General features: G+C 36.0%; 1 protein-coding gene across 1 annotated transcript; it reads right to left on the reverse strand.

Annotated features, from left to right (window-relative positions):
• Positions 1-6,871: 6,871 nt before the first annotated feature.
• On the reverse strand, positions 6,872-10,600 carry ATXN7L3B (ataxin 7 like 3B). The gene has a single exon (XM_032347009.1). It carries the CDS (start codon positions 10,250-10,252, stop codon positions 9,959-9,961), a length of 294 nt encoding a protein of 97 aa, XP_032202900.1. The 5' UTR covers positions 10,253-10,600; the 3' UTR covers positions 6,872-9,958.
• Positions 10,601-19,774: the final 9,174 nt, after the last annotated feature.

A 19,774-nucleotide genomic window follows, 5' to 3' on the forward strand; every position in this document is an offset into this window, starting at 1 on the left:
TCACTTTCTCAGGAAAGCCTTACTTTACTCCTATCACTACCCATTACCCCAGCTAGGTTAATACGTGCAGTCAGTATTTATTTATTTATTTATATATTTAAAAGATTTTATTTATTGATTTGACAGAGAGAGATCACAAGTAGGCAGAAAGAGAGAGAGAGAGAGAGAGAAGCAGGCTCCCCGCCAAGCAGAAAGCCCGATGGGGGACTCGATCCCAGGACCTTGAGATCATGACCTGAACCGAAGGCAACGGCCGAACCCACTGAGCCACCCAGGTACCCTCACTTTGAGATTTTTCATTAATGCAGATAGAACCTCCCTCCTTCTCAGGGTTCCTGTTTAAGTGTTCCTGATTTCATTTAGCTTATATTTTTCTTGCTCCCCTCTTACTACCAACTGCTTTCCTTATTTTTCTTCTTCTTCTGTCAGTCTTAAGAGTTATATAGGGGGGCAGTACCTTTTGTGTTTTAGGCTAAACCTCCTAAATTATCTATAAAAAGTTGATAAGTGATTTCTTGGTTGCTAATTCTTTGAATTTGGAATATATTTTAGAAAAGACACAGCATTAATATCTCAAGCATTTTAATAAAAGAAGTGATAGTAACACAGACCACACTAGCTTTGCAAAGTTGTTATGGATTTTAAAATTGACTATTCAAGTTGAAATAGTACAAAGCAATCCTAAAAAAATGGGAATAATTAAGGTCATCTGATTGCTTACAAAATTTTTTTGTCAGAACATTAAAATGTCTTTTATTTTCAGTGAGTAAATGCATGGGGAAATAAAAAATGGTAAAACCAGTATTTATTTAGTACATTGTAAATTTAAACATTAGAAAGATTGAGAATGTTTCATTTGTATTAAAATATATCAAAATTAGTTTCAAAAGTCCTTGCCTTATTCTCATACACAAATCATGATTGAGGATTTCTTTTTTAAGCCTTGTCGAATTGTCATAATCCTCCTTAAGTTTGGATCAGTTGCAGCTATATTAGTTTTTATTCTTGCGTAACTACTTACCACAAACCTAGCTGCTTAGAGCAGTCCTCACTTACCTCACTATTCTCCAGGTCCTATATCTGGGCATGTTTGGCTGAGCTGTCTGCTTAGGGTCTCATAGGCCAAAGATAAGGAGTCAGGTGTGCGTGGCTCTTATCTAAAGGCTTTGGGTAAGAACTGGCTTTCAAACTCATTCAGAATGTTTACAGAATTCATTCAGTTTCCAGGGGTTTTGGTCTGAGGTTCCCCTTTCCTTGCTACCCATTGGATGGAGGCCAACAGTTCCAAAATGCACCTTCATCCCTTCTCATACGCTTCCCCTTCATCTTTGAAGCCAGCAATGATGCACTGAATACTTTCCACACAAATCTCTCTGATGTCTTCTACTACCAGATGGAGAACACTTTGTTTTTAAAGTCCTCACCTGACTGGGTCAAAGTCCAGCCAAATAATCTTCATATCTTAGGGACAACTGACTTGGCACTTTATTTATCTGCAAAACCCCTTTACAGTGTCATATGTCTGGCCGAATAATCAGGTGGCTAGAATCTCAAGACCATCTTTACAATTCTGCCTACGGGTGCATTGGACTCCCTGCCCTCAATATTTTGAAGTAATCTGAGACCCTTCAGTGTCAAGTATACCAGTAACTTCACTTCCTCTGAGACACCTTTATTCTTTTTGGCACTTTTCCTCATTTCTACTGATAATTTTGCCTCCCTTAATTTCCTCTGGCTATGTATCCTGGGTCCTGGAATGTTGGCATTGTCTTTATTCCCATGGTCAGTCATCTTCTGATCACATCTGATTGCACTTTCAGCACACCACCTTGTTTCTTTGCTGCACTGTCACCAGGTGACAGTGCAGCAACCTGTGGGTTTATCAATGGGAGACAAGGAGGGGAACACAAACACACACTCTGCTGTCTGTATAACTAAACAAGGACTATTCACCAACAGATTGTGCTCCATGATGACTCCTTCCTTCGTCTCTTTTTCCCAGTTTGATTAAACTGAGGTTTTGCCATATCCACTGAGTTTTTAATTTTATTGGCATACATTCTTTTCATTTTGAAAAGTTCTATTCATTTTCATAACTGCATCATCATTCTCTCCTGTTTCTTGTTCATAATTCCATGCATTAATTTAAGAATTTAATTTGTAGCCTTTATATTCTGCATTTAGTAATTCTATTTATGAGAAAGGACAATTGTATTTGTAAAGGTTCAGCAGAAATAATAATTTACCAAATTTGAACTCCTTTCTCCTAATAAATAGAATTATTAAATGCAGAATATGATAGCTATAAGAGAAATCTTTAAAGAAACTGAAGATACTTTCATTGCAAGTTTGTATTTTGTGAGAATGTTGAGGGATCCAAATTCTGTCATGTAGCCAAGAGGTATAGTATCATTTTGGATACGTTATCTTATTTATAATTTTCAGGTAGAGTTTTCTTGGCTAGCAGGGTAAGTAACTTGGTGATAACAGGGTGTGGGGTACATATTCCCCAAAGAAATGATGATGATGATATTTTTATTATTTTAATTAATTAATTTGACCTCAGGCCATGGCAGAGACTTTCTTATCTGTTCTTTTTCTGGTCAGGAAGGTCTCTAGTTCTTTTACTCTGCCCATTCTTTCAGTAAGGATGCAAAAATTATTTCAGGTATGTTGTATATATATGGAATGGCATTATCTCCTATTTCCATCTGAAAGTTTGATATTTGTGTTTCTCAGTGCACTTCCATTTTCTATTTTTACTTGTATCTTTGGCTTGTGCTCCTGTGTGTCCATGTATAAGGGAAAGCTGGATGTTTTTCTTACTTCCTTGGCAAGAGAGCAAGACTTTTAAAGTATCTTTGTTGCAATTTTTTCAGCATTCTGATGTTTTGCATCAAGAAGTCTTTCTCCAATATCCAGATCATATACAGATGGAAGTAGAAGTCTAGTTCAACATTTTGGGTATACTTTTTTTTTATTACATACAAATATATCCCTACACAGTATCTATAGCATTGGTTTGCATATTGTTAAGCTTCAAATGATGGGTAGCAAATTTAAGAATATATGTTTAATTAAATATTTTATTTGTGCAGCCCTAGTAATCTTCATTTCTGTACAGTGACTACTTTTAAATGTGTATTTACATAGCTTTCAATTTTTCCTATTAGAAATAATGCTATAAGAGCTGTACATACTGGAGTATTGGTTATGCTTATGAACTGCTGTAGATATTTTCAGATTGCTTTCCAAAAATATTTTTATCAATTTACAGTGTACCAGCAATGCACAAGGGTTTTAATTGCTCTGAATGCCTGTCAGAGTTGATATCATCACCTTTCTTTTTCTCACCATACAGAGTAGTATAAATTGGTATTTCACAATTTACGTTTTTAGTTTGCATTTCTCTGAACCTAAGTAAACTTTTCACATCTTTTTTGCCATTTGAATGTGCTCTAGTGAGGTGTTCTTTTACTTTGCCCATTTGTCAACTGTGTAATTATTTTGTTAATCTTTATCAGTGTGGCGCCTGGGTGGCTCAGTTGGTTAAGTGGCTGCCTTCAGCTCAGGTCAGGATCCCAGGGTCCTGGGACTGAGCCTCAGGTAGGGCTCCCTGCTAGGTGGGGAGCCTGCTTCTTCCACTCCCTCTGCTGCTATCCCTGATTGTGCTCACTCACTCTGTCAAATAAATAAAATATTTAAAAAATAATAATCCTTATCAGTGATAAGAACTGAAGCACTTCTACAAGCATGTCATAGCATTTTGTTGCTGCTTTTTGTAGTTTGACAAGGCACAGAAAGTTTTACATTTATGATAATGGTCCAATATGTCAATCTTTTACTATGATGCTTTTAAGAAATTCTCCCTTGCTTACAGATATATACATATACTCCTATATTTCCCTATAAAGTTTTGATCTACTTCTCCATAGTAAGTCTTGATCTACTTCTCCATAGTAAGTCTTAAACCTGTATGATAATTTTTGTAGGTTTTAATATGTATTTATGGGTAATCAATTGAAGAACAATATATTGATTTATAAGCCACTAATTTTAATACATCAGGATTTGGACTTAGTCATGGATCAGAATACCATAAATGTTTTTCCACTTAATTCTGAATTCTGTATCCCATTTTCTTTCAAAACCAAACTATGTGAAATACATGTCAAAAAGATCTTGTCTATTCTTGCACCTTGCTTTTCATATAAATGTTAAAACTAGCTTGTTAAGGTTTGGATTTTAATCAAAAAACTTCCAATTCATCTATTTGGAGTGATGATAATGAACTTCCATTTATTTGGAAGTTCCTATTCCTATCACTTTCCATTTATTTGGGTTTCTTCGATATGCCAGAAGAAAATTTTATCATCTTCTCCATAAAGCTTTATACTTCTCTTGTCATATTAATTCATAAGACTACCATAATTTTTGTTGCATTATAAATGTAATGTTTAAAAAATTTCTATTACTCTGATTTTGGATATTAATCTTAATATCCAGCACCTTTACTGTACTCTATCATTACTTCCAGAGGTATGTTCAGAGATTCTATAAAATTATCTGTTCAGAAATCAACTAATGAGAAGTTTCTTCCATTCTTACTTTTAATGAGAATCTAAGTATTCACTGTCAAAGCACCTATGGATTTTTAATATTCTTTATTATTGTATGAAAACTTTCTTTAGCCCTTGCTTCTGTTGACTAGTAAGTATTTTTAAATAAGTAATTGGTGTTGAATTTTAAAACTATATTTCTGTATCTGTTGAAATTTTCACATTGCTTTTCTCCAAAGATGGTGATTTTCTGAGTCAAAATCTTTCCTTCCTGGATTAACCTAAGTTGTGATAATGTTTATTTTTGATATTTTAAAGGAACTGGGGTTTGCTAACATCTTCATTTTCTTCATCTATCTTCATAATACACTTAGCTTACAATCATTTATTTTTTGCTGTATTGTCTATAAAATTCTAAACACCTGTTTTTCTGTGTATATCTGGGTAGAGATGGATTAAATTCTAGATATACTCATTTATTGAAGACAAAAATTTACTTTAAATGTTTTTCATTTTTTCGATGTTTTCAAATTCACTGCCTTTAAGTTTTCACTAGCATCTCAATTTTTTCATTATGCTTTAACTGTTATTTTTTAGTCCTTTATTAGTTTAAAAATTCTACTGCTTCAATAAAAAGCACTGGATTAGAATCAGAATTCTATTTTTGCTTCTATTGCTTCTGTGTTTTTGTTTTTGATCCATGTATAAATCACTGCTGTTTAACATATTTTCTCATTTCTAAAATGAATTTAGTATTTCCTTTTCAGCTCACGTATGTCCAATAAGGCTCAAGTAACATATGACTGAAAACATTTTAAAAAAACATTTTGAAAAAAATTAGGGGGAAAATGCACCCAAGAATTTACGGGTTTATCTGCAGTTATTTTTTTGAACAAGTGCATCATTTATAACAAATGTTATTGTCCAAAGCATCATGGGCATCTTTTGGAACATGAACAAGAATTGAACAACTTGCATCTGCCACAGCAGAGTGAAACTTCTAGTCTGATGTTGTAAGTTATCTCTAGCTGATCTGAGTACCAGTAAGTCACTAACCATGGTAACTTTTTAAGACTAATGTGAAAGGGTATTTTAAATAAAATAAAAATGTTGTGATTTTAGCACATTAATATATTCTTTTCACTTTATAAAATACTTTTTAAAAAATTATAGGAACACTTTAAAGTACCTCAGATAGGTCCCAGTGGAAGGCCTTATTCTATTATTACCGTGTGCGAAGAAAGCTCTTCTGGAATCTTTAACTACAGAGCATACTTTATTTTTGGGGTCTTTATCTTCCTCAACATCAAGTAACAATTAGCTTCCTGACCTCATGCTACATGCTGTAGTTAAAATGTAGTATCCAGAGAGTTGACAGGTACATGATTTTTTCTTTTTAAATATGAAGATCATTAGTTTGAAAACATGAAAAGAATCTTAAAATTCCTGCACTCAGATGGATCTGGTAAAGCACTGAGATCTTGCAAATAACTCATTTCAGAAAACTAGATTAACACCAAATACATTAATTCAAATCTAAACATACAAAATAGCATACAAAAGTATTTGCTGCAGTGGCATTTAAATGTTCAATCGCTCAATACCACTGTACAGGTCTGTAACATCCCTTAAGTATTTATTGTATTGAGATGTTTTTTCTGATGGCCCCATTTCTATGATAATTTTTATTCATCTAAATATTACTTCTAATTTGGGTCTATTTCTTTAAACTAGAACATTTAGCAAATAAGTGACTATGAACAGCACTAAACAGCACATACAATTTCTAAGATAAGTTCTCCAGCTCTGGATTAGGAATTCAAATAAAAATTTCTCAGAATTACTCTAAGACAAACTGAAAGCTCTAAAAAGAGTTGGAGTAAAAGAAAAATGAAAAGTATTGGGAAAAAATGACTTTTAGAAAGGTCAACTCATTTTCTGCTCTGAACCATTCATTTTTTTTTTGTTTGAATCATTTGTTTTTTGAGAGCAACGATATTAGCCTGAAAAAGTGGTAAAATGTATATAGTATCTTGAGTTCCACTTAAATAGAAATAGCTTTTATAATGGACTTAGCAACAGGCTTGGATTACAGTTATTTTACCACCTATTTTATTTTTCACTGGATGCTGCAGAAAGCTAAATTTGTAGACTAAATGGAGAAATAAAGTTGGACAAAAGTTCCTCTACTTTGATAAAACTCCCATTCAGGAGAAAGTGACTATGATTCAACAGCAATTCAAAATTTATTTTACTATGTCAATACCTGAAAAACACTTACAATCTTAAAAGATGAACATACAGAGTCTAAATAAAGTCATTTTTTAAAACTTTATTAGTACTGTTTACCAATGGGGAGATGCAGTTTATTTACACCAGCAGCCATAGGGGCAAGGGGAATACACAGTTAGTTAGCAATCTGTATAGGATGGACTACTTATGCAAAAATAATAATCTCCAAAACAAAGGACAGTGGTGAGCTTCACTACACTTCCCCAATGATCCCAGCATGCGATAATGCCAGGCAATGGCCCCTGGACATGCGGTGGTGGGAACTAAATATGGAAGAAAAAGCCACAAACCACAAAAATTTGTCAAGAACCCCTTCCCCCTATACACGCACACACACTCAGATACATAATAGAATTACAGGTGATCAATATACTTAATTGAGGAAGGAAGGATAGGAATTCTGCTGTTAGAGGGAAGATAGGTAGGGAAAGGGAGAGTTCCTAACCACTGTCAACTACATGATAGGGAGCATTCACTCCCCAGAAAAGAAAGGAGTTAGACTGTCCCCTCAGGGTACCTGTTGGACCTAGCCCACCTCACACCCATGCAGGACAGGCCTAGGGCTACTGCCCTAATAATGGGAGGGCAAAAAAGAAAAACAATAACCAAGAGGGAGGTAATATGAACCAGCGATTTTTCAAAATTACTTTCCACTTCTTCCTCCTCTAACCAAGAGAATGGCCAGAAAGGAAACAATAATGCCATAATCAGAGCTCCCTCTCTGAAGGAAGAGTGGACCATGACCTTACCTTCAGCCTGCTTCCAGGACATTATTTGGCAGCAGGCCAGAGTTTCACTTAAACCCTCCTTTCCCTCTGCATCCCCTCAGAAGGAGATGTCTATAAAGTCAAGGGCAGATAACCCAATGTTGTTTTAGCTCTTACCAAGCTTTAACTTTCTAAAAAGTCAGTGCAGTTCTTGAAGACCAATCTGTAACTATACCTCAACCCTGACCAGGACAATTCTAGGTAAAATGCAAATAGACAGTCTTGAGGCCTTATCACTATGGTTCCCTTAATGTCTATATGTAACACAAATCAGCCCATACAGTCCAAAGAGTTCCTTCTGGGATAAGGAAGGATACATGCACAGCAAGGGTTAGAGAAAATAGATCAGGACCCACTACATTAGTCAGCCTTTACTGGTCTGCTTAGGTCCTAAGAGGCAGTATCCAAGTGGAGATGGGAAGATGTAACTCCTTATGAAATAAGACACAGCAGGAAGGCATCTAGCAAGGCAGTCCCTATAGGAAAATGCTTAGGCGTGACACTGCCTTTCATACACAAAAAATTATGTTCTCTTCCCATCTTAATCCTAACAGAGGAATCCACCAGAAAATTCTTCTCTGGATCTCGTAAAAGAACGAGGGGGAAAAGAACGACAACCCAAGAAAAACTTGAAAGAAGCCAAGGACAGGGAAACTGGGCAGGCTTAAGAAGCAGGAGCATCAAGAGAGATGAACTGAAACTGGTCAGTGTGAAAGCAGGGTAGTAGGCAGCACCTGGGGTCATGAGCTGCACCAAATAGGCAGTGGAGCAGGGGACAGTAGGAACATGGGGCCAAGCCAGACGGATGAGGCTGGGACCCGTACTGGGGCACAGAATGAGGTAAGAAAACATTTCAAATAAAGCAGCACCGTTCCCGCTCACTTTGGGGTTCTCACCCCTCTACACTTCATAAACCCTCAATCAGGGAGTAAAGTGGAGGGTAGTTTTGATATGTGGCTCACATTTCCCATCCTTGCCTATCCCATTCCTGACTTTTTTGACAACGGAAAGACAGCTCTTGCTGTCAAGAATATCCAAAAGAGACTGAATGAAAGGGGCTGCCCCTCTTGAGGGGCAGAGGTGGTGACAGTCTAGATGTTTACCATAACAGAGCTTTGACTGCCCAAACCAAGAACAGGGGCATTCAATAGGATACTGCAGTCAAATGAGACGACCCAGGCTTGCTCCTTGGCTCCTAGTACTAACCCATTAACACTGAGGGCAGCTGAAAGAGGTCCCCTCTGGGCTCAGCTTTCAACCAGTCTCCTGCCCAGCCATTATGCTTTTCTATAATTCAGGCCTACCCCTGGCATAGGAGGCAGGTAGCGACCTGGCATAATGACCAAGTCAGACACATGGACTGGCTAGGTAGCTAGTAACTCAAGAGTAAGAAAATGACTGCCCCACCAAACTGCTATTCACAGCATAATATATCCAGATATGAATCTTGCAGTTTAAGAGATCGTGCATAGTTGCAGAAGCCCCTGCTACCTCCTCAAGGGATCATAACTAAATCCTCAGCCTGCCTGGATAACCAAGTTGTCCATTTAATAAGCCTATGCCACCGCGTGGGGTGCAAGACAAAGGGCTCTGTTCAGCAAAAGGTTAGCCCTTGTCCCCAAGTCCGTTCAAGTCACTGTACATGCTGGACCTTTGGGAAACTGGTAGCTTTGACCTTTTCTTCTTGTTGGAGGCAAGATCACAGAGCTTCCCCTACCAGATTCAGTCGTAATTCTTTTTCTTGGTTCTCCCAAATTGGAACTGTTAATATCCAGATCTCATACCTGACTTTCATCTGTCTTGGAGAAGTCCAAATCAGAGGCTCAGAGATCAGAGGAGCAGTCCCACGGAGGCCCAATGATTAAGGCCTGACCATCAGCTTTGTCCAAACTGTCAGTTATCCAGAAAGCCCTTGACATCAGGCAGAGAGAAAGGCTGAGGAACCAAAGGATTTATACACTGGGCACACAGCTGCCCACCTGTGCACTGGGGACAAGTACAGGGATCTTGCGCACTTCCTGGTGTAGAGATCAACCTGCATGGCACGGAGCACAGGATGCACAGCTCCTCCTGCCCAGGGTTTCAAAGCTGATTCCAGGTAACATACTTATAAAAGGATCCGAATTCCTAAATTCTCCACTTTGGGTGTTTAAAGGCTAGGATGTTCAATGGAAAGTGGGACTTTTGTTTGATTTCTTTCTTTTTTCTTTTTCTTTCCTTTTTTTTTTTTTTTTCTTTTTTGTTTTCTTTTCTTTTTCTATTTAGATACCTAACTTCTCCAAACCACAGGACCGGTCTATGTCATTGTCCTGGTCACTCTCTGATTCTCTCATGTTGCAGCTACTGGAATTCTGGGGGTGAGCGTTGCAGCTGCTGATCAGGCCCATTCCCGGATTCTCCAGGAAGGGAGCAAAGCGGGAGGCGGCATGCTCCTTTATCTTCCACTGGCTGAATGCCAAAATCCTTCACGCTACCAGTTTCTGCGAACTCCAGGTAGAAGTAGCCACACTTGACTGCCCGGTGCACCTCAAAGCAGAAGCCCAAACAAGAATCCTCTATTAGGTCTACGTATATCTCCTGAGCGATGGCCTCTAGCTTGTTAGTATCCAGGTTAGCCAACGAAATTTCCTCCATTTTAATTTGTAAACGACTGTGGAGAGGGCGCTCGTATTACTCACAGCAGCACCAGCAGCAACTCGTCGGGCTCCTCGGGCCGCGCCTAGGCCTAGAGGCCTGTCAGGGCCGCGTCCTCAGGCGGCGGGGGCGGAGGCGTCCGCGGTGCAGAGGCGGAACGGCAGCAGAAGCCAGCGGCGACTGCTCCGGGACCCCAAGTCCTTCAGTTTCTTCTGGCGTCTCCCGGGGACTGGGACTTTGAGCTCGGACTGGCCTGGGACTCGCCGCCAAACGGTCTCCGCGCCTCAGCCAGCAACCCCGGCCTCTTCCGCTCCCAGGTCCGGGCCTGGCCCCGCCTCCCAACTTCCGCTCCTCAAAACGCCTGCGCAGTGGCTCCGCGCAGACTCCCGGGGCTTAGCCTTCCGCGCAGCTTCCTGGGAGTTCTCGCAATTTATGAAAACGATTGGAAAGAACTAAACGGAGCTGACTTTGATTATCTCTAAAGTAAAAGAATGCAAGGATGCTATTTTTTTGTTGTTTTACTTGTAAGTTAAAACATTCGCTAATGAATTCGGCACACATAATTGATTTCCTTATGAAAATGACGAATAATGCCGCGCACATTTGTGGTATGATCCAAAATACGATTTTAGGAACATTTCTCCGGATACGTTTGAAAATTTGGCTTATATGATTGACTTGTAGTCATTTATAGTACTGCCGCGCTTGTCGTTTAAATCCACTAGATGGTGCAAGGCAACAAATTACAATATAGTTTTTCTTTTATTTATTTATTTATTTTTAATGAAGAACTAGGCACTAAAGACATAATTCACGTATACTGATCCCATGAACCTAAGGCGTTTATCTCATTTATAAGTCCATTAAGTCAGTGTGATCATAAATAGATCATCATTTACATCTCGAAAATAATGCAAAGAGAAATTTATACGTACATTCTCTAATAGAGAAGGAGGAAATGTGAAATATGTTAAATATACTAGGACATAAAGGAAGCTTTTCCTAAAATTATGCAGCTTGAATGTGGGACTAGATCCTGTCTACTTGAGTTTAAATCCTAGATCCAATATTTAACAGTTCCCTATTCTTCATCTGAGTAAATCTAGTCTCTGTTTCATGGTTAAGATGAAATGATGCTGTAAAAAATCCTCATGTGACAGTGCCTTACATGTAAGCAAGCATTCAGTTAATGTCAGCTCTTTTAATATTAGTTATGGACTAGAATATATTATAATGAAAACACTACAGTATTTCCTTCACTTTTTGCTAGCTTTTTGGTCCCTGCCACCACCCATGAAATAGAGTAGCCTCTTGTTTTTAATAATTTATCAAAAAATAGCTGCAAATAAAGAAAGAAAAATAAAAAAACAAATCTCATCCTATAATTTCTTTCACAGAATAAAGAAAAACATAGACATACATATTTCCAGGCAGATACAAATAAGTATTTTCTAATATTTATTGTCAGAATACTCTTAATGAGTTTTATAATTCATTCTTATTATCTCTCTGCATATTTTTATGATTAGAGGGTTAAGTACCAGTTACACTTATTTGGAGTATGAGCAATTAACCAGTAGTTGTACCCATCCAAATTTTCTTCCTTTCTTTCTTTTTTAAAGGATTTTATGTATTTAAGAGAGGGAGTGAACATGAGAGACAGCACAAGTGGGGGTGGGGGGTGGGGGGGTGGAGTGGTAGACTGAGAAGGAGAAGCAGAATCCCCATTGAGCAGGGAGCCTGACGCAATGTGAGCCTGGATTCCTGGTCCCTGGGACCATGAACTGAGCTGAAGGAAAATGCTTAACTGATTGAGTCACCCAGGTGCCCTCCTATCCAAGTTTTTTGATTATATATTTTATCACCTTAAAAATGACAAATTGGCAGATACAAAGGATTTTGACAGCCTAGTCTATTTAAGATTCATAATGATAATTTTATATATATATATATATATATATATATATATATATATATACATAAGGCAGAATTTTTCCCCCCACTGGAGTGTTTGCATAATTTATATGTTCTCCATTCAAAAAACTGGTATCATATTTTGACATAAATTGACATATATGGGGGGCAGTACCTTTTGTGCTTTAGGCTAAAACTTCTAAATTATCTATAAAAGGTTGATAAGTGATTTCTTGGTTGCTAATTCTTTGAATTTGGAATACATTTTAGAAAACACACAGCATTAGTATCTCTGAAGCATTTTAATGAAAGAAGTGATAGTAACAGCCATAAGTAATGAAAGTAATAGCCATATGATAAGCCATAAAATATAATGATTAAGTGTACAAGCTCTTGAGTCAAACTGCCTCCTACCAATTACTATCTGTGTGACCTTGCCCTGTCTACTTAACTTTTGTAAATCTGTTTTCCTAATGCAGTGACAGTTCTCATCAGTAGGTTTGTTGTAAGATTTAAACATGACAATGAATATGTACGTCTTCACAAAGTATCTAAAAATAGTATATAATACATACTACTGTGTTATATTTAGTTAGGGAAGAAAATACAGATGTAAATAGAATTGCTTCCACTCACTTCTAGCTCACACCTTCCGCAAATCAAATTTAAAACAATGCTTCTCAAACCTTAATGTGCATATAAAACATTCAGATAGTCTTTTAAAATGCAGATTATAGTTCTTTAGGTCTCGAGTGGGCCGGGTTTCTGCATTTCTAACATACTTTGATGATGCTTGTTCATCAAACACTTTGAGTAGCAAGGAGTTAAAGGGCTTGATAGTAGACAAGTGTTTTTCATGGTAGTTGGCTCCCATATAATTTGTTCTGGTAAAATTGACATGAGAACCTTTTTTAAAATTTTGACGTAAAAGAATAAGAGATTATTTCTTGGTGCCTTAAATCCTCCTTATGTTGTGAGAGTTGGAACTGAAATCCTCAGTATATTTATGAAAAGTCATCAATAAAATTTGCTTCAAAATATATACAAGCAGATCATCATATTAATTGAAATTCAAATAATCAGGACCTTGGCTAGGTTTAGATTTCCTGTTAATATTTTATCATATTTACTCTCATGATAGGAACACTATCATGATGTTGAAATTTTGCTTAGATGTTCATCATGACCTTGTTATCTCTCTTCTACTTATTTTGTTTTACTAGACTGCCTTACTTATTGAAATGTACTGAAAGTCTTTATGTTAAATCAATGCTATGCCACAAAAAGAAGTTAGAAGGAACTCCTTAGTTCTATTGAAATTAATAGGGCTCAAGGTATTTAAGCCTTTGGAATAAAAATGAGATAAAATAAAATAGATACTGTCAATTATCTAAACCATTTTTTCAATACAAAGCAAGTATTGGGGATTCATAAGTAATTGATCTTCAAAGAATATATACATCTTATAGGCTTAAAATATTTAGCGTACAAATTAAGGTAAGTATAAGGAATTTAATGTGAAATTTTAATTATCTTTGATTATTTCATTCCCATTCAGTTGTAATATACACACTGACAGATCTGTTCTTTCAAAGAGGAATACCTTTTAAATTATTATCTAGTGGTTTTTACTGAAGACTGAAAATCCATAAAACAACTATTTTTTTAACAGTCCCACATTTTTTGTGTTCACATAAAATGGAAAAATGAGATAGCAGAGTGCATCAGGAATAGACCTGGGAGCCAAAAGACTTTGGTTGCTGTCCTATTTCTGCCACTAATTTATCAGGTGACTTTGGGCAAGAAGGTGAATTCCCATTTGTAAAAACAGCAGGACTCATGTTTTCTGAATGTTTCTTTTAAAAACCTGAATTTCCATGAATTGAAGAATCTGAGAAAATAGTTTTCTTTAAGTTAAGGGTCAAGTAAATTCTTATATATCGGCCTCTAAAGTTGAAATGTTAGCTCCTCAACTGGGTGACTGAGGGTTTTCTTATTACAAAACAATCTGTTCTACCACCCAGGACATCTTGAAGCACTTTTAGGGTTAGGAAAATTACTCATCTACTGACTATCAACTGGGTGTTGTAATTATCTTCCCAAATATCTGAAGGGGTTATTTGTAGATGTTCATTTTTAGTTGGAAATTTTAATTTCTGTAATTACTTGACGCCTATGAAATTCACTTCTACTTTAAAATATTCATTTAAATTTCCCTTGTTTTTCTTTACTTACCCAAGTATTTAAAAAATAAGTGAATAGTAAGTCAGAGAGGGAGGCACCATTTAGCCATATGGTCTTCTTACTTTCATTGGACCATGATTTATGTCAGAAATAAGCTATGTAGTATTATGCTTTCTTGTCAGTAGTTTGCTAAGAAAAATTTATGTGTGTCATAACTCAACAGTAAACACTCACATGTCCCCTCAGGCATGGCCAGCTTGGAGTTTCAAATTCATTCTTTGCTGAAATCTATTTTTCAGGATTTGCATTTAAAAACTGATTATCATGCCTTGCATGAGATACTGAGATGCCACAGTTTGATATTAGATAAGGGTGTCATGCTAAAATTGCAATGTCTAAAATAAATTTACGATTTTAATCTGCCCTACTAAACTGTGAAATCAAGGTGACTGAGTTGATTTTGGCATTTATGACAACCCTGGCTTATCATCTTCTAAAGAGAGAGACACTGTAATCCTGAGCTAACTATAGTTAGTAAGTACTTTAGTATACAAATGAAAATTTTAGTACTCAGCATCCATAGTCTTTTTTAAACAGTTGCTCTTTCTATGTATCATTTGCTCAGAATGAATTTGATCTACAGAAGGGCTCCAGAGGCTCTCTGGAATTATTTCCATATATTTGTATGTATAGAAATATGTTCTAAAAAGCATTTTAAAAGTATTTATCACAATGCCTTGTAGGTTATAAGCCACTTCATACATTTCATATTCATATATAGGTTGTAAGCCATATATATGTATTGTTGCTGGACCCTCTGTACGTGAAAGAGTGTACATAGTATATGTTTATCTTATATTTGGACAAAAGACGTTCATTCTCTTATATCATCACAATACGATGATCAAATTTAGAATTTTGAGTAGTTTAGGAATTAACTAACACTATCATCTAATATACAATCCATATTAAAATATTGCCAAATGTTTTAATAACGTATTTTTCTAACATTTTTTTCCCCTGGAGCCAATCCAGGATTACATGTTGCATTTACTTGTCGTGTCTATGTAGTCTCTTTTAATTTGAAAATAAAACAATGATGTACATAAGTTCAAAGACATTCAATCTCATTCTAATAAAAATATTTTTAAAGACATGCAATTTCTCTAATGAAAACCTTAATTATGGTAAAGATTTTTCTTAGTAGATCAGGCAAGATGCTTGCTGCAGCAATGTTGCTTGAAAATGAAGATGATTCTGAAGAAAACCCTCTACTAGAGTAAGTTACAATGCCAACAACTCAGGTTTCTTTTGGATACAAATGCCTTTTGGAACTTCTATTATGTTCATTTTTAAACATATTTGATGACAGTAATATTGATTCCTTTTCCTCTCCTGTTAAACCATGTACTTTAGGAGAGCTTGATCTTGCTAATTCTAGTTTTGCCAAGCACTATAATTTTTAGAAAGTAATCCTCAACGTTTTTTCTTTCTTTCTTTCTTTTTTTAAGATTTATTTATTTATTTGAGAGAGTGAGTGAGAGAGAGGACAAGCTGAGGGGAGAAGCAGAGGGAAAGGAAGACTCCTCTGCTGAGCAGGGAGCCTGATTTAGGGATCAATCCCAGGACCCCAGGATCATGACCTGAGCCAAAGGCAGATGCTTAAGCAACTGAACCACCTAGGTGCCCCTAATCTTCAAGGTTTTTATCATGACATGGAAACTGCTGGTTGGACCTGTCCTGGTTGGTAAAACAAGACTTTCATTTGCTAGTACACGTCAGAGTAAACCAGGAACAGCTGAACAAAGGATTCACTGAGAAAAATCCATGGCTTTTTTTTTTTTTTTTTTTTACTTAACCTGTCTAATAGAAAGAGGAGGAAACTAAAATAATAAGTTCAGGTCTGATAAAGAAACAAAGGCCAGAGATGTTAAATGAATTGTCCAACTAATTGGTGGCAGAACTAGGATGTCGAGCTTCTGACTCCTAATTTTCACTCTGTTGCCCAATGTCTCCAATATTTACTTTAGTATTGCAAAACCATCAGTAATGACTACTTCCTATAATGCATTTTGTAAAACTGCTTTTAGAGTTGACATTAATATGTATCACATAAAAATCTTACTGCCAATGTAGCATTTACCAATGGCCAAAGACATATGATATAGCTTAAGCACTCTGCTTATCCATAAAGTGCTAGAATATTGATATTAATTATTAATAAAATGAAGCTCCACACTTTTACATGATGTACTCTTTAAATTTTTAATTTTAATTTTTAATTTAAAAAAATTTTAAAGCTTTAGCTTCAAAAGGAACATTTTTCAGATTAGCAAGGCATACATTCCACAGAGAGACTTAAACTTAATTTAGAAATGTATTTTGAGAAATTTTTAAGAATTAAATCTTCATATCAAAGTTTTTACTGCCTAAAAAGTATTAGAGATTTTCACCAAATTGGTTTTAAATTCTTCAGTGCAAAATTAAATTTCTTTCAATGTTTCTTGTATTTTCTATCGTTCCTTGCATTCAAGTTATAAAGAAGTTTTCATGTAATTAATTGAACATACTTCTTGTCTAATTTGATGAATGTCCATTAGGTTTGTTTTTGTTTGTCTTCTCCCATCAAGAGCTGTCTCATATTTTCTTAAGTCAAGCTGTTAAATTGGTGGGTGGGATGCTTTTACTTCTTGTGTACCCACAGACAGGCATCTGGCAATTCCCACCAAGTGAGAGATTAATTTTCTTGTGAAAATCTTGGTAAATGTAAGCATAAGAACAAATTTAGGCAGTAATGTGAGGGTATCTCTGAATCTTTCACAGATTAGTTTTCCTTTCTGGACTTAACCTCATATGGTATTACCTCTTCTTTTCTTCCATTTATCTGAAACTGCTTTTCAATTTTTCAATTCTCAAAGGAATTTTGACCCTTGATTTGTCCCCATTCTCAGAGACTATTAGTTAACCTTCTAGCATCACTTTTAAAATATGTCCTAAAGCATCATTTTTCCATTATTTTACCCTAACTTTACCAATTTTCACTCTTTATTAACACTAATATCTACTTTTTCCACCCCCCCCTTTTTTTTGCCAGTCCTCACTGCTATTAAATTTTTGTCAATTGTGAGTACATCCTTAACATAGCCCTCATTTTTCTCATTTCCTGACTTGTGTGGTTTATATTTGTTCTAGGTGCCTAGATCTTGTATTTTATAGAAAAATATAAACATAAATAAGTGTACCATCACTGGGATTTAGCACAATGACACGTACATAAAACATCCTTAATATCTAATACCGCATGATAATCTACTACTATACCAAGTTTTAGAATTAAACTTTATTTTTGAGTATCACCAACTACTAGTAAAATTTGTATTCCAAAGCTTATGTATTTTTCTGAGGACTCCTCAAAGAACGAAGTGAAAATTTAATTATTTGAATTTGAATTCAGTAGACATATCTTTAAATCTAAGCTACATTATAGGATCTTGGTGATCTTACTTTTTCTATATATGAATTTTCTATTTCATCACTAGAAGAACTGTTTCATCAATAATGATCAATTATGTTTAAAAGGCAAGATTAATAAGAAAACAGAAGAATGATGAAATCATCTAGTCACTCAAAGGTATATAAACCAGGGACAAAAACAAGGTCATTGTTTCTTTTTTGTCGCATCCAGCGCCACAAATCGACCAGGAACGTGAGGGTAAGAGGATGAAGAAAAGAACTCGAGAAGCAAAGAGATGGGAGCAGGAGGAGCACTGAGGAGGATGTCCAACAGTGCTAAGTTTATTCAAAGCCTTAAGGCCATATATATAGTGATATTACATCTGTGTCTAGTTAAACAACCACGAGTTCCTCATGACGCCAAATGGCTGATGCCAGTACAAATACAGAAAACCTGAAAGTAATTTATGGGCTGTACTAGGACAGCAAGGACTAGCAATGAACTTTTGACCCCAACTGAATTGTTCTCATTTGTTTAGCAAGCCTGTGGGAAGTCACTTAGGCGAGCGCACAACACATAGCACAGACCCTTTCTCAGTGCTACTCAACTTTTCCTGTCCTAAACCTTTTGTTAGGTTATTCGGACTTTAAAGGAGGCACAAGTCAGGGCCGGTTTGGTTCTCGTCTCAAGCCTTATTGCGCCTCCCACACTTTTTGTAAGTACACTTGTTTTGGAACACAACTACATTAAATTTATACACTGTCCATGGCTGATTTTTCCTCCATGGCAAAACTGAGTAGTTGCAGTGGAGACCATATAACTTCTAAGCCTAAAATATTTACCCTAGCCTTTTAAGGAAAAGTTTACCTAGGCTGTGGTTCTGTTAGAAGGATAGAATAATAGTGAAAGAATTACTATCTTTCACTTTTACTAACCTGTTACCCAAAATATTGCATCATCTTTTAAGAAGGTATAAGAGAAGGCTGGAGATACTATCTCTATATCTGCTTTTAGCTTTTATTCAACACAATTGAGAATTCAGAATTTTTCATTTTCTATTTTTAATGGCATCAGAGAAGAAAGCTGATGGAGAAAGATGTTTAATAATTATTACATGAATCGGAAGATAACTCCAAAGGGACAGATAGCAGTACTACTAATGATGGTGAAATGGATCATGGATATAAAATAGGTCATGTAAGAGGAATCTGAGACAATGAGGCAGTGAGTCTTCAGATGAATGTATCTAGCTGAATTTTCTAGAATCTGTTAAGTGAGCAATATATTTCCAAGAACAAAGGGAAATATGGTAATTTCATTCAGCTAGTCATTAAATAGGGAAGACCTCCTTGGGCAATGCTTTGCAGCAAGAACCTGGAGTAGTAGTTTATTTTTGCAAAGAGGGGTGTGACATATTTTTCATCTTTTATGATGTTTATGTGCCAAAATAACAAAATTTATTTGTTACAAGAAAGTTTGTAATGCTTAAATTTATTTTAAAATTTCTGACATAGCTGTTTTCCACTCTCTATTTTTACCTCAATGAATTATTTATTAAATGACAAAAAGTTATTTTTTAGCAGGTCCACTGGACCCAGATGACAAATAATGATGACTGTTTTCTTGATATAGTGAGGGTTAGATATTAATGACAAGAAATAAATAGAAAGAATAACTTTGGCAAGAAAGATTTAGTGTACTTTATGTTAACTGTTTTTCTCTAAGAAGTAGCCTATCTGAATCCCACACAAAACATCAAACTTTCATATATAAATGAATATGTTGGCCTTTATAAAAAGCTTTCTCTTAAAACATGCAAGTGGCATGTGCCCTTGATATTTCAAGATGCTGTGAAATCGTCTTCTGGTCAAACATAAATACTCTTGCCATCCTTCTCTAGATCAGGCATCAGCCTCCTGGAGTTAATTTGTTTTGTAGTTTTTCCTTCATTTGCCTGCCTTTTTTCTTTA

Source organism: Mustela erminea, chromosome 6, assembly GCF_009829155.1.
Source record: "Mustela erminea isolate mMusErm1 chromosome 6, mMusErm1.Pri, whole genome shotgun sequence".
NCBI classification, from domain to species: domain Eukaryota; kingdom Metazoa; phylum Chordata; class Mammalia; order Carnivora; family Mustelidae; genus Mustela; species Mustela erminea.

Bases quoted from the DNA above. Each gene is read 5' to 3' on its own strand.
- ATXN7L3B (XM_032347009.1), bottom strand. From the start codon at position 10,252: ATGGAGGAAATTTCGTTGGCTAACCTGGATACTAACAAGCTAGAGGCC.